Source organism: Salvelinus namaycush, chromosome 31, assembly GCF_016432855.1.
Source record: "Salvelinus namaycush isolate Seneca chromosome 31, SaNama_1.0, whole genome shotgun sequence".
Taxonomy (NCBI): Eukaryota; Metazoa; Chordata; class Actinopteri; order Salmoniformes; family Salmonidae; genus Salvelinus; species Salvelinus namaycush.
The window spans coordinates 43962972-43978092 of record NC_052337.1 but is presented as its reverse complement, the minus strand read 5'-3'; the positions used below and the strand labels follow the sequence as shown (position 1 = coordinate 43978092).

At 43.2% G+C, this 15121-nt stretch overlaps 1 protein-coding gene across 2 annotated transcripts in view; it reads right to left on the bottom strand.

Moving 5' to 3' along the window:
• LOC120025864 (tyrosine-protein kinase JAK2-like) overlaps window positions 1–15121 on the bottom strand; it is a 96216-nt gene that overhangs the window by 13790 nt on the left and 67305 nt on the right. Inside the window, exons 8-13 of one of the 2 annotated variants that reach the window (XM_038970567.1) lie at window positions 5402–5559; window positions 5208–5319; window positions 4789–4978; window positions 3830–3951; window positions 3466–3600; window positions 945–1032 (exon numbers count right to left, since the gene is read on the bottom strand). In XM_038970567.1, the coding sequence (XP_038826495.1) occupies window positions 945–1032; window positions 3466–3600; window positions 3830–3951; window positions 4789–4978; window positions 5208–5319; window positions 5402–5559 (805 nt within the window). The remainder of the gene's footprint in view (window positions 1–944; window positions 1033–3465; window positions 3601–3829; window positions 3952–4788; window positions 4979–5207; window positions 5320–5401; window positions 5560–15121) is intronic. The other variant, XM_038970568.1, reaches the window with a different exon arrangement.

The window sequence follows — 15121 nt, the reverse complement described above, 5'->3', positions numbered from 1 at the left end:
CAGTTCAATTGCATGGCTAAGAGGGACTTGGCAATTAATTGCAATTCATCTGATCACTCTTCATAACATTCTGGAGTATATGCAAATTGCCATCATACAAACTGAGGCAGCAGACTTTGTGAAAATTAATATTTGTGTCATTCTCAAAACTTTTGGCCACGACTGTACACTCAGTTTATAGTGCCCTACAGACACTTATTGTACACCTTGTATATGTGGAAGAGTTTCTTATGCCACAGAATGTGGAAAAGGCCATCCTTTCTATCCTTAGATTTTAAGTATGAATGTCACATGCCCAAAGTACAGTGAACTGCCTTTCTTTCAAGCACTAAACCCAACAATGCAGTAATCAATAACAATGTAATACTAAAAATAACATAAGGTAGGTGTTCCTAATGATTTGTACACTCAGTATATAGAGCAAGGCCTGCTTTATATGCTGAGCCTGCACTTGATGCACTAGCTGGCTGCTCCAGTCATTACATCATAGGATTAACCCAGGGCATCAGTCCGTTCAGTAGTCACAGGTCACAGCTACTGTAAGCCTTTTAGTCCAGACAGTGTGGTGACCAATGCTGGCCCTGATGCTAACCCACAGAGAACACGGGCAATGTGGCCAGGGTCATGTTCATTAGGCACCAAATGGAAGAAAACTGACAAAAAGGGAGGGACTACCTGCACCTGTCAGGTGCCCTAATGAACATGACCCTGTTATGTTTAATCCTGCCTCAGCAGGACTCCATTAGAAAAACACCCTTATCCCATCATAACAGACTGATCCTCAGACCGACGACACTGACTGCAGAGACAGACAAAGGTCAACATTGTTGTAGAGAGGGCAGGGAGGTAGGGAGAGTTCAGGGGCTATGGTTGGGAGGGAGAGGTAGGCTATCAGAGGAAAAGGCGGGAGGAACAATATAACTGAATTGTGGGATGTCACTTACTTTCCTCCCCGCAGACACACACGCCATAGTTGAGGAGCATGTGCTTATGGGACAGCTGGCTCATCATACTGGCGGCTTCAAAGAACGACTGGTGACAGACACATTTGAAAATGCAAACATAGCAAATGAACAAATACCATTGGCAAAACAACATTTTCCTGTCCATTTCAACAGTGGTGGAAAAACTACCCAATTGTCATACTTGAGTAAAAGTAAAGATACCTTAATAGAAAAAGACTCAAGTAAAAGTCGCCCAGTAAAATACTACTTGAGTAAAAGTCTAAAAGTATTTGGTTTTAAATATACATAAGTATCAAAAGTAAATGGAATTGCTAAAATAAAAGTTAAAATAATTTCAAATGACTAATATTAAGCAAACCAGTCTGCACAATTTTATTTTTTTCTTTAGCCAGGGCCACACTCAGACATAATTTGCAAAATGAAGCATGTGTGTGTTAGTGAGTCCACCAGATCAGAGGCAGTAGGGATGACCAGTGATGTTCTCTTGATAAGTGTGTGAATTGGACAATTTTCCTGTGCAAGTGTAACGAGTACTTTTGCGTGTCAGGGAAAATGTATTGAGTAAAAAGTCCTTTATTTTCTTTAGGAATGTAATGAAGTAAAAGTAGGCAAAAATATAAATAGTAAGGTACAGATACCAAAAAAACTACTTACAGTTGAAGTCGGAAGTTCACATACACCTTAGCCAAATACATTTAAAATCAGTTTTTCACAATTCCTGACATTTAATCCTAGTAAAGATTCCCTGTCTTAGGTCAGTTAGGATCACCACTTTATTTTAAGAATGTGAAATGTCAGAATAATAGTAGAGAGAACGATTTATTTGAGCTTTTACTTCTTTCATCACATTCCCAGTGGGTCAGAAGTTTACATACACTCAATTAGTATTTGATAGAATTTCCTTTAAATTATTTAACTTGGGTCAAACGTCCACAAGCTTCCCACAATAAGTTGGGTGAATTTTGGCCCATTCCTCCTGACAGAGCTGATGTAACTGAGTCAGGTTTGTAGGCCTCTGCTCGCATACAGTTTTTCAGTTCTGCCCACACATTCTCTATGGGATTGAGGTCAGGGCTTTGTGATGGCCACTCCAATACCTTGACTGTTGTCCTTAAGCCATTTTGCCACAACTTTGGAAGTATGCTTGGGGTCATTGTCCATTTGGAAGACCCATTTGCGACCAAGCTTTAACTTCCTGACTGATGTCTTGAGATGTTGCTACAATATATCCACATAATTTTCTTCCTCATGATGCCATCTATTTTGTGAAGTGCACCAGTCCCTCCTGCAGAAAAGCACCCCCACAACATGATGCTGCCACCCCCGTGCTTCACGGTTGGGATGGTGTTCTTCGGCTTGCAAGCTTCCCCCTTTTTCCTCCAAACAAAACGATGGTCATTATGGCCAAACAGTTCTATTTTTGTTTCATCAGACCAGAGGACATTTCTCCAAAAAGTACGATCTTTGTCCCCATGTGCAGTTGCAAACCGTAGTCTGGCTTTTTTTATGGCGGTTTTGGAGCAGTGGCTTCTTCCTTGCTGAGCGGCCTTTCAGGTTATGTCGATATAGGACTCATTTTACTGTGGATATAGATACTTTTGTAGCTGTTTCCTCCAGCATCTTCACAAGGTCCTTTGCTGTTGTTCAAGGATTGATTTGCACTTGTCGCACCAAAGTACGTTCATCTCCAGGAGACAGAACGCGTCTCCTTCCTGAGCGGTATGACAGCTGCGTGGTCCCGTGGTGTTTATACTTGCGTACTATTGTTTTATACAGATGAACGTGGAACCTTCATCAATTTGGAAATTGCTCCCAAGGATGAACCAGACTTGTGGAGGGCCACAATCTTTTTTCTGGGGCTGAGTTCTTTTGATTTTCCCATGATATCAAGCAAAGAGGCACTGAGTTTGAAGGTAGGCCTTGAAATACATCCACAGGTACACCTCCAATTGACTCAAATGATGTCAATTAGCCTATCAGAAGCTTCTAAAGCCATGACATAATTTTCTGGAATTTTCCAAGCTGTTTAAAGGCACAGTCAACTTAGTGTATGTAAACTTCTGGGCCACTGGAATTGTGATACAGTGAATTATAAGTGAAATAATCTGTCTGTAAACAATTGTTGGAAAAATGACGTGTGTCATGCACAACGTAGATGTCCTAACCGACTTGCCAAAACTATAGTTTAACAAGAAATTTGTGGAGTTGTTGAAAAATGAGTTTTAATGACTCCAACCTAAGTGATTGTAAACTTCCGACTTCAACTGCAACTGTATTTTAAAGTATTTTTACTTTAGTACTTTACACCACTGCTTTCAAGAACGGATGCAGACTTGTACTCAAGTCAAATCAAGACTAGCTCCTGAACACTACAGCTCTCTTAGGGTCATATCCTAACTTGGATTTAAATCGAATTTCCACTTTTTCATGCATTGATTTCAATCAAAGACTAAATTAGAATTAATCTCTTACTGATGTGAGAGTCATTTTCTTAACTAACCTCGGAGTAGTTGCGATGGGCCTTGTCCAGGATCTTGATGATGACGTCCATCTGGTGAATCTCTCCATAGTCCCCAAGCTCCTTCCTCACGCCACAGAAGATCTTAGTAAACGTTCCCTGACCCAGACTATCTTTCTGTAACACAAAGGGAACACAATCAATTCCCTGGTGCTTAAGTGGCAGGTCTGTTACTACCCGCAATCACCTCTTCAGAAGTATTTTTTGTATGTGTGTGTGTGTGTGTGTGGGTACAGAACCCAGTGGCCTCTGCTCTCAACCTAATTGACCAGAGCTATTCATTTTAGTAATGAGTGAGGGGGAATACAGATGGGTAGAAAAAGAGTGATTGAGAGAGGTATCTTACAATGACAAGGTCCTCCTTGCGTATCTTGTGGAACACCATCTGGCTAATGTCTCTGTGGAGGGAGGGGGAGAGAGGTACCTCAGCGCCCTGGTTACCCCTGCAGACCAACAGGTTAGACTTGTCTGCAGAAAGATGGGACAGAGATGAAGATGTAGAGTTAGGGGTATATAAAGAGATTGTCTTTGTCTCTCCCGTAACTCCTTAAGTTACCTGTGAATGTAGGGTAGAACGCAGCTAGTGGGGTACACACATTTTGTTATTGTATATGAGTCAAGACCGGGAGGGGGACAAGAGGTTCCGAGACCGAGCCAAGACCAGAAAAATGCAAGTCCAATTCAAAACCAAATGTCACCAATCACATTTTGACTTAATGGGTGGGACCGTTTTTACAAAAACTTATGGAAACAGGTCACTGCGCAATAGCGAGCAGTATTTTTCCCACAGTCTAGCTAGCTTTTGTGGTCGGCTAGTTTGCAGCAGGTATCAAAGATGATGTTGTTGCTAATTTGTTAGCTTCTCCTTATCATCATCTGGTGAGTGGAACTGTGTTTTTTATTGCAGCACTTGCTGTTGTTAGCCATCTCTTTGAAAATAACTTCTGTGCGTGAACCATTGTTGCATTCAAAGTGGAACCGACAGCATTGTAGCAACATGAAATCTTATTAGAATCTGTTCATATAAATCGCACTTTGGAAAGTATTCAGTATTAGGGCCGTTGTCCTGTTGGAAGGTGAACCTTCGCCCCAGTCTGAGGTCCTGAGTGCTCTGGAGCACGTCTCCTTTTGAAGGATAGTGCATTACTTGTTTATTAAACTACTGTGAGAATATAGGTCGAAAGTCAAGTGTGGCTGGGGAGCCAGCCCAAAACGTTTACCCAAATTGCCAACATTGGCCAATTAAATCAAGTAGGACAGTTTATGTTATGACCCCTCGTTGCCCCTTATCCCCTGACCTCTCACCTTTAGCCTTTGGCGGGCAGCACTTGGTGAACTTGAAGATGTGTCCGTCAGAGCGCAGCGCCTCCTTCTGGTAGCAGTGGAGCAGCTCCCTTAGAGAGCTGAAGCTCTTCTTGGCCCCAGAGAGGATGTACTCTCCCTGGTCTGTCTTCACGATCTGGCAGTGCTTATACTCCACCAGGCTGTCACTCTGCTTCAGAGAAGAGAGGGGGAACAGGTCAGAGACCGATACATACAGAGACAGACACACACTTTTGACAGTAAGGTTATGTCATGTCCACACGAGGAGAAAGGCTACCATACGTCTGTTCTGGACTTAACATGGATAGTTCTAGTTTTAACGTTAGAGCAGTGGTTCAGGGGACTCTGGGGACACTCAATCCATCAGGTCACACACCACCAGTATCATGCATTGTACTCACCCCCACCACAAAGGTCAGGAAGTATTTGTTGTAGTCCTTAGGGCTGCTGCGGAGGATGAACAGACCCTTATGATTCCCGGACCGTCGCAGCTTACTGATAGCAAACTCCATCCTGAGGACAGAGATGGAGATGACAGATGGGTTCAGTCAGGGTCGTGTGCGAGTGTGTGCGTGCGCACATACACTAGACTTACGAAACTGGGCCGTGACAGTAGCTCTGAATGGCCTGCAGCAGCTTAGGGGGCGCCGTCTCTTTACACAGGTAGTGGTGGGCGTCTGCTATTAGCCGGTAGTAGCCATCCACCAAAGACACAAAGGACAGAGCCTCGGACAGGGAATGGAACTCCAGCTCCTGTGTAGTAGAAGAGAGAGAGAGACAGTTAAAGAAGATGGAGGAAAAGAGAGGGTTGGGTCAGTACTCTGACATGCTTTTGTACGGAAAAGGCCTCGTTGTTCCTTTGAGCCAGGTATGAACCAGCAACCTGACATGGCCAACGTAATTGATCAGGTCAACACTAGGGCTGTTGTGGTAACCGTATTACCACCACACTGGGTAGCTGCAGGAACAGGGTTGGAGAGCCCGTGGCATACAGCGTTTGGGCGAAATATCAACTGTCCCGCAACGTGAGGCTTCATGCTCCTCAAACAGTGGTTGATGTGTGGAGTGAAATAACCGGAGTAGTCTACCCAGCATGCCTGAAAAAAAATGGGGGGGGGGGGGGGGGGGAATGGAAAAAGTGGGAAAGCGGCCTCCATTCACTATTCAGGTGCATACAGATGACATGTATTTTTTCCCCCTGCCCCTGTTCCTGCCCATTTGTTAAATGGGCCATTCTAAATCGAAACTAATTTTACATTTGAGTAAATACAAGATTAAATTGAGAATAGTCCAGGGCCAGCATTATGGGCAGGCCCCTCGCTGTACCTCCTTGCCCATCCAAATAAAATACTGAAATAATGATCATATATTTGACCGAGACGAGTACCAACAGAAAGACACGGAAATCTCAGAAAAAAGCATCCGAGCGAGTGAAACGGTGCCCCTCTGTCTCAGTATGTGTAGACCATGTATCTGATGCTGTCTGGACAAAAGGAGTATAGCATGTCATACTTTTCTCTGTCCAGACAGCATCAGATACATGGGCTACATAAAGTAAGAGAGGGGCGCTGTTTCGCTCGCTAGTTTCAGCAGAGAGGAAGAGTCGAAGCGAGAGGGTTCCCTCTAGCAAAAATCTTTCCTGAATAAGCCCAATGCGTTTCTATAGGCATACTGTAATATGCAGACCTAAGATTGTCGCCTGCATTCCTGCCTTTGGGACAACGACTCACATTGCTAGGGTGGAGACATGCGCATTTCATCATTATATACAGATCTCTGGTTTCAGCCACTTTCGAATTAGAAATCAAAGTTGGTGGGTGCATAGTGCACTGTTCAGATGCTGACTTCCCCTAAAGTAAATTGACGTTTGCCAAAATTCTATAATTATTCCTGTCTAAATAAAAATCATTCCAATACTTTATCAGAGAGCATGACTTAGTCACAGAGGATCATAATCTTCTTTAAAACAAAATAGCTGTGGGTTGTTTTAAAATCACAAGCTCGTAGGCCTATGTCTACTTGGGAAGCCCGCAATTTGGGCAGCGCGTGTGGCAATAGGCCTAGCTGATTATTGTGTTTGCAGCTGTCAGTGAAAAGCATCTAAAATGTGTTTAGATAATGTGTCTTGAGTATAATAAAAAACATTTGAGACAAGGGGAGGGGTGTGTGGCAAAGACATGGCCTTCCCTCTGTAAGAAATTGTAATAGATACTGGAAACTAGTAATAACAACATTTCAACATAAGCCATCTTTTATACAAAATACACATACTCCTCATTTCTCTTGGACATATGCTGGACTTATTAAGACACCAACTACAGACACACACAATTCCCCTCCCCCATGATAACCACAGACACACACAACTCAAGGTTGGAGCTCAAGACAAAGAACTATCTCAGGAACCAATGGAACGTTGACACCAGGCCTGTTCAGGACTACCCAAGACCCAGATCGACCAATCGGAAGGCCAGACTTCCAGATCAACCTACTTTGCTTGTTGTCTATATAAAACTGTACAACTGCTTAAACTACCTCTTTCCGGACGATTCCATACGAGTCAGACAGAAAGAGCCTTGCTGCAAGATTTTACTAAGATGTCTTTACATGTGATTAAACGGCCTTATTATAAAATTATCCACCTCGTCCTATTGTCTCCTCTTGTTCTCCTGTCAACAGTAAACGTTTTATCAACAAACTTGGTAAGCAGAGGATGGTTACATCTTTGAATTCGGCCCAATAGAAAATGGTTATCAGACAGGAGACGAGGGGGAGAAAGATTCCAGAGGAGAGGTGACCTTTTCGAGGGAAAATCGCGATTCAACTCACCCAGGAAACTGATCAGAGAGCTCGAAACTAAAAGGTGAGCAGATGCCTGTTTAATCAAAATCTGTATATTGTATTATAGCCGATATCTAAATTCAATGATCAGGAGTACTAGGGTGAGTGTGAATTGTTGCTAAATTTATGTGGAATTGTTTAGAATTTAAGGCATTGTGTAAAGATATCTAAGTATTAATAGGTCAAAGACTTATTCACACAGTCTGGCACTACGCGGTATGCTGATCGAGTAGGTGTACAGTGAAGAATAAGCTTTATAAGGATTCAAATAGTCGGGCCATAGGTGAAAGTTGACCGTCTAGGGGTTACCGTGAGGAGTCCACAAAATAAAAATAAAAAAGGGGATTCATACAGTCGGGCCATATCTGACAGTCGATCAGATAGGGGTTACCGTGAAGAATCCATAATTAAGAGATGGGATCCAGATAGCCGGGCAGTAGTTTGACTTGGCAATCAGCTAAGTGTTACCGTGAGGACCCATAAAAAAATATTTAAAAAAATAATATGAATACGATTCAAATAGTCGTGCAATAGCTATTTAGCTAGGTGTTACGTGAGGAATCTAATGTGATATGTGTAAGTTGTGTTGTCGCAATGTGGGGGATTGAACGTTCCACGAGACCGAATGCTACTAATTAGCCATATGCTTAGTTCAGGCTGGGTTTAAAATGACCGCCGAGTCAGAATGTGTGTGCCGCTGTGAAGCAGCTATATACTGTGGATAAATTGACCTGGTTTTTCCCTCTTGTGCTGTTGGTAAATCCTTAAGGGTTAGAATTAATTTGACAATTATTTTAGTAGCGCTTGAATTACTAGTATATTGTTCCCAAAGGAAAGTTCTGAAATACTTCGCCAAAGTATTTAATTAATTGAATAAGCGAAAAGCAATAATACTTTTCTTTAATATAAGTACCTAAAATTGTCATTCCAATTATATCAGGAGCGCGTGAATATATTCGTATATTGTTTCAAAAAGATATAGCTGAAATATTGTTGGAAAACGAAAATAATTAATCGAATACACGGTAATAAAATTCTTTGTGCACGCGGGTCGGACACGAGATTGGTGGGTGGTAGAGAAAAAATAAATATACATCGCTGGGTTCGATCAGTGACGGGCTAAAGTATACAAAGATATTAATAGACCCAGACATAGCTTAACGACAAAATGACCACGACTATCGTCCCCAAACACAAATTCAATGAATACTTGGATCAGAGAATGCAGGACAGAAGAGGGGGAGGGGTCCGTCCCATGATGTATCAACCACGTGCGGCCCTTCAACCCGCATACAATCACCCCAATCCAGACCCGAATCAGCAATCACCTCCCCCTTTCCAGGGCATGTCTGACGAATATGCCCCATGGCCCTGAAGCTGCTCACCACTAACCTACACTCATCATTGACCTGGACTACTGAAGCATCAAAGGCTTTTGCACTCTTGAAAACAGATCTCTAAGTGGCAGTAGCCTTAACAGCACCTGACTAAAAAAAACAAGTTCCATCTGGATCTTTCTGAAAAAGAAGGATTTACATCATCCATCCTGTTCCAGAACCTAGAGGGGGAGAGTAGAGTGTTGAGGTATCACTCCTCCAAACTGGGCCACATTGAAGAAGGACAAACCACATGCTCCAGGTATGTGGCTGCAGTGGCAAAAGCTATTGGAAAAACAGCCCACATGATAATGTGCCATCCATTGGAAATCCACACCCACCATGGGGTTGCAGCATATCTGATGAGCAAAGAATTCACGTTCAGCGCTGAAAGAAAAACGAAAATCCAGAATAAATGCACACAATCACACATCACATTTGGCAACACTGACAAAAACATGGCAGACGCACTCAATGCTGAAGAAGGTCTGCCCCACTCCTGTGCAGAAAGAGCTGCACAAGAACTGAAACTGAGACCTGACCTGGGGGACGAACCACTCACTAACCCGGACCTATGGTTATACACAGATGGATGCTGCTATAGAGGAGAGGAAGGGAACATAGCAGCATACGAAGTGGTACAACAGCTTCCAGACAGGTCACACGTGACCTTGGAATCTGCCATCATCCCACAACCTGCATCGGCCCAACTGGCAGAAATCATAGGGTTAACACAAGCTTTGGAAAAGGCTGAAGGAAAGACTGTAAACATCTACACCGACTCAGCGTATGCTCATGGAGCAGTCCATACTGATGGACCACAATGGGTTAGCAGGACATCAGCATAGATTACACAGATATGGGGCAAGACAATGTGACAAATGGAAAAGGTACCTGTTAGTTATGGTAGACAGGTTCTCTAAATAGGTTGAGGCAATACCAACAGCAAGGGAGGATGCAAAATCGGTCATTAAGTGGCTGCAAACCGAACTCATACTAAGGTATGGAGTTCCAAGGCAAATCTGATCCGACAAACGGGTCCCGTTTCAGTAACCAACACCTGAGACAGGTGGAGGAAAGATTGGGTATTGTGCACAAGTTTGGGTTAGTGTACAGGCCACAATCTCATAAGTCTCGTGGAATGCGCCAATCAAAGGTATGTGCATGCTGGGTTCACCAAGGGAGGGAGGTCATATGCCCGCCCTTGATGTACAACAAATTGTAATGTCTGATAATTGACGGAACTTTCTGCAGCTCTCTCCACACAGATTCACAAGGTCCAACGGGGAAGCTGACGGGAGATCCGGCACCACTGAAGGTAAAAATTGGTGACTGGGTGGGGTTAAAGTCCACAAGAGAAAGTGGCTAGAACCCAGGTGGACTGGACTGTACGAAGTGAGGGAGGTTACTTCACACTCAGTCCAGGTCAAAGGTAAATCAGGCGCACCTTGGCACCACCTCACACATTGCACTCCAGCCCCAATCCCTTCTAGAACACTGACAGAAGTCAGAGCTGATTTAAACAGCTTAAATTCGATTCCAAATGAAGACATTCCTGACTCAGGTGATGCGGAATCAAACTCCGCCTCCCCTGATAAAGGAACCTCGCCCAGTTAGAGGGATATTTCTCCCTCCCTGGGCAAGGCTAGGGATATCTGGCCCCTTATTTGTGATATTCCTACTGATATTTGGGGTGTCCCTGGGCACTTTCACATGGTTAATAGAATAACTATAACCGGATCCCCATGGATGTATGTCACGGACACTTTAGTCTAACTAGGTAATAATAGATTAAAAAAATTAAAAAATTAAAATTTAGAAAACAATAGTTAAAATAAGAAACTAATATGGCTCAAATTGAGAAGGTTGAATAAGAGTGGGTGGAGAGCTGTGCAGAGAATGGACAGAAGATGGCAGTATTGCAGCACCCAATGGTCTCCCAGCCGACGGGGAGCCTGGTTGAATGCTAGTGACATAATTTTGTTTTTTGAAGTAAACATTAAGGTTAAGGGTTTCCGTGTTCCCAGAGATAAGATATCTTAAAAGAATACACTCATATGGGAATAGGAGTTTTACTTTCTGAGTTTTATTTAGGCAAGGGACTTTGAGAAGATAAAGGGTTCTTTTGGTATGTCTAGATATGGAACACGAATGTAGGTGTAACCTTTTGACCTATTTTCTGTTTTCGTTGCATTTTTCCGGTGACTTGATCACTCACGGGGAAAATGTAGTGAGAATAATGAAGTTGTGTCATTTGGGATACTAGTTTTGAGGTAAATTGATTATAATAGAGTTTATAACTCTTGACCATAAGGTAAGCATTTGTATTGGCCATTAGAAGATAGAGATAGGTTTATTAAGGTTATGTAAGGACTTTAGAGATTGACACTATAAGACATGTTGTTATTTTTAAATCCATGCAGATAAAGTCAAAACAGTGAGACACTTAGTTAATATTGCAAAGGAACACATAGTTGTTATTGACTATTATTAGAAAAAGGCAGACAGAGGGGTCTACCCCGCACTGTTGAGACCTTGAAGGTTTGAGAGCAGAGTGGGGAGGGTGGACCAGGAAATGAGCAAGGTAGGCTGTGAAATAAGATAGGAGAGAAAGGGGTTAACATATATAAGCAGCACAGATACATTTCAAAGTAGATAAGTCACTTGACAGAGAATTGGAAAAGAATAGATATGAATGTACGCCCAAGGGAGAATTGGATATGCGGCGAATAAAAGGGACGTTCCTATATGATATGATGTACTAAGTCATTATTTAGAGTAGGTAAGGTTGATACCTGGCCAGAGCCAGGTATCAAACGAAGGAGGGTACATTGTGGTCTAGGAAAGGATGGGGCCTATTGGATAATAAACTTATTTAAAATTAAAAATTTCTAGCTAAAAAAAATAGGCATAGAAGTTAAATATATAATCAGAAAGAACATGAGAAACTGTTTGTTAACCAAACCTGTATGTCCAGGAGTTTATGCATTGCAGGTGAATTAAGGGAGAAGGTGAATCACTCGACCTGGGGGCATATCGCACTTGGAGGGTGAGACACACTGACACTGCCGAATGATCACAGAGTTAAGGAGAAGAACCGTTGCTAATAGAGCTCGGGGATCAACTCCTTAATGAAGAATCCCCTGACCCCGACCTCTCAACACTGTGTACATTCATAGAAGTGAAAGTGTTGTTTGATCTCTGGCTGATGATGTGTTCTCGGGGAGAGGGTGGGGTTTTACAGGACTGCTTGTAGTCCTGAGCTGTCTGATTAGGATACGATGGGGATGTTACCATCGCAGTGCTGCCAGAACCACCACCAGTTCCAACGGACCAGGGTTCAGCCGGCCTCCTCCACCACTTCAAGACCAAGTCCCACGCCATCACCTAAGCTCTCCAATCTGGTACAGATAATAAATATAAAAGACATCTCAGATAGTGAACATTTGGGGACTGAAACTGGTTATGAGGAAAGGGAGAATATGTGGTTGGCCTACAAAACACTTAATAGAAAGGACTGTGTCGTATGTGGACATGCCAGACCTATTCTGGCTGCTCACCCATTTGTCCTAAGTAATGGGGAAGGTTGGATGTGCATATTGGAAAGTTCAAGCCAAATTCAACCCTGTGTAAAACTCTGAGTCTTGTGTTCCCAGAAGTCCCTCCCCAGAAGGTACCGTGGGGAGTTAAGGCATATGGGGGATATAACAGCTGTATCACTGGTACAGGTAGAGGTATAGACTATGGAAGGCTCCCTACTACTACCTGCATCACTAATGCCACTATTAACTAGAGGTGTTGCTGATGTATGGTGGATGTGTGGACCTGCCAGGCGGTTGACCCCATTTTGAAAGGAAATTGTCGTTGCACATGTGTTTTGGCCAGTCTGATACCACCATTGCCTATTATTGAGGTTATAGCTAACCAACTTCTGGGAGCTGTACATGACACAGAGACTCGGTACCAACCCAGGAGACGGCAGAACCGTGACGCTCCTTGGTCCGAGGGTACAGATAACATGCACACCAACCTGTTGGGGGTCCCAATAGGGGTCCCCCACGAATTCCAGACATTAAACAGGAATGATGGCCTGTGGCATCTGATGCCCATCATTGGCCCAGCTATTGTTGATGCTAAAACAAAAGGTCTGGATCAATTATATCTACTATAATTAATGATGATTTGTTAAACACACCCACACAGGACTTACAGGGATGGCTGAACAATTGGATGCTACCTCTCAAACCAGTAGACACAATAGACTAACACTGGACATAAGTCTGGCCAACCAGGGAGGTGTATGTAAAAGGATTGTAGAACAGTGTTGCACGTTTGTTCCTAACAATACTAGTCCGGATGGGAGCATTTCAAAAGCTCTGAGTGGGTTGGCAAGGTTATCAGTGGAGATGAAGGGTCTTGCAGGTGTGGAGGAGAGTGGACTGTTCCCCTGGCTGGGTGGTTGTTTTGGTAAGTACACTGCGATGATGATTACTGGATTTCTGACACTAGTTGTTGTTTTTCATTTCTGTGTTGCTTGTATCATACCTTGTTTGAAGAAGTTTGTTACAGATGTGTAAGGGGCCTCTGGTATGATGCCGTTGCTTGATGATCCAGTTGGAGAGGCTGATACGAAAACAAGCTTCCGCAGGAGAGTGGGCTGACAGAGGAGGACCTTTGGTTTGCTGTAGATGATGTTGTTGAATGAATAAAAAGTGATGTTTGTCCTCCCTGTTGTGAAGGTTTGAAGTTCCCGGGTGGCGACGAGCCCACCTGGTACAGATTGTATAGAGGGATGGACCTGAGGGTTTAACATATTCTCGTTCTTTGGTTTACTAATGTGTGGTTGGCCACTCCAGGTGTAGTTATTGGAGTGGTCTCCTTTTTGGTCCTTGCTCATTTACGACTCAACTTACATTGATGCTATTGGTGTCCCTAGGGGGTGCCAGATGAATATAAACTGGTGGACCAAGTGACAGCTGGGTTTGAATCTTCTGTCTGTTGGTGGTGAACAGTTAGTAAAAATGTGGACAGAATTAACTACATTCATTTTAATGTCCAGAAACTGGGCAATTGGACTCAACAAGGCTTCGAGGCGGTCCATGGACAATTGGCAGCTACGTCCCTGATGGCATTTCAAAATAGAATCGCGGTTGATATGTTATTGGCTGAACGGGGGGGGGGGTCTGTGCAATGTTTGGTGAACAGTGTTGTACTTTCATTCCCAATAACACAGCTACGGATGGGAGTCTGACTGTAGCATTGGAGGGACTTCGTACCCTTAATGGTAAGATGAAACAGCATTCTGGAGTGGACACTTCTGTGTGGGACTCATGGATGGATGCTTTTGGTAAATATAAGACGCTGGTTTCCTCTATCCTAGTATCAATTTCCGTTTATGCGGGCATTCTTGTACTTTGTGGATGCTGTTGCATTCCATGTGCGTGCACGCTTGCAAGCCGTGTTATAACTGCCGCCATAGACCCTAATTAGGAAAGGGCCCGAATGTTCCCATTGCTTGATGATGGGGAAGCTGGACCTGTCTATCTATTTGAGGACTAAGATACTTTTATGTCACGTCTCTTGTGAGACGTGAAGAGAGGGAATTAAAATTTGTCTTCTGACAAATTTTATCCCATAGCTTTGTCTTTTTTATACTTTTATGTCACGTCTCTTGTGAGACGTGAAGAGAGGGAATTAAAATTTGTCTTCTGACAAATTTTATCCCATAGCTTTGTCTTTTTTATACTTTTATGTCACGTCTCTTGTGAGACGTGAAGAGAGGGATTTGTAAGAAATTGTAATAGATACTGGAAACTAGTAATAACAACATTTCAACATAAGCCATCTTTTATACAAAATACACATACTCCTCATTTCTCTTGGACATATGCTGGACTTATTAAGACACCAACTACAGACACACACAATTCCCCTCCCCCATGATAACCACAGACACACACAACTCAAGGTTGGAGCTCAAGACAAAGAACTATCTCAGGAACCAATGGAACGTTGACACCAGGCCTGTTCAGGACTACCCAAGACCCAGATCGACCAATCGGAAGGCCAGACTTCCAGATCAACCTACTTTGCTTGTT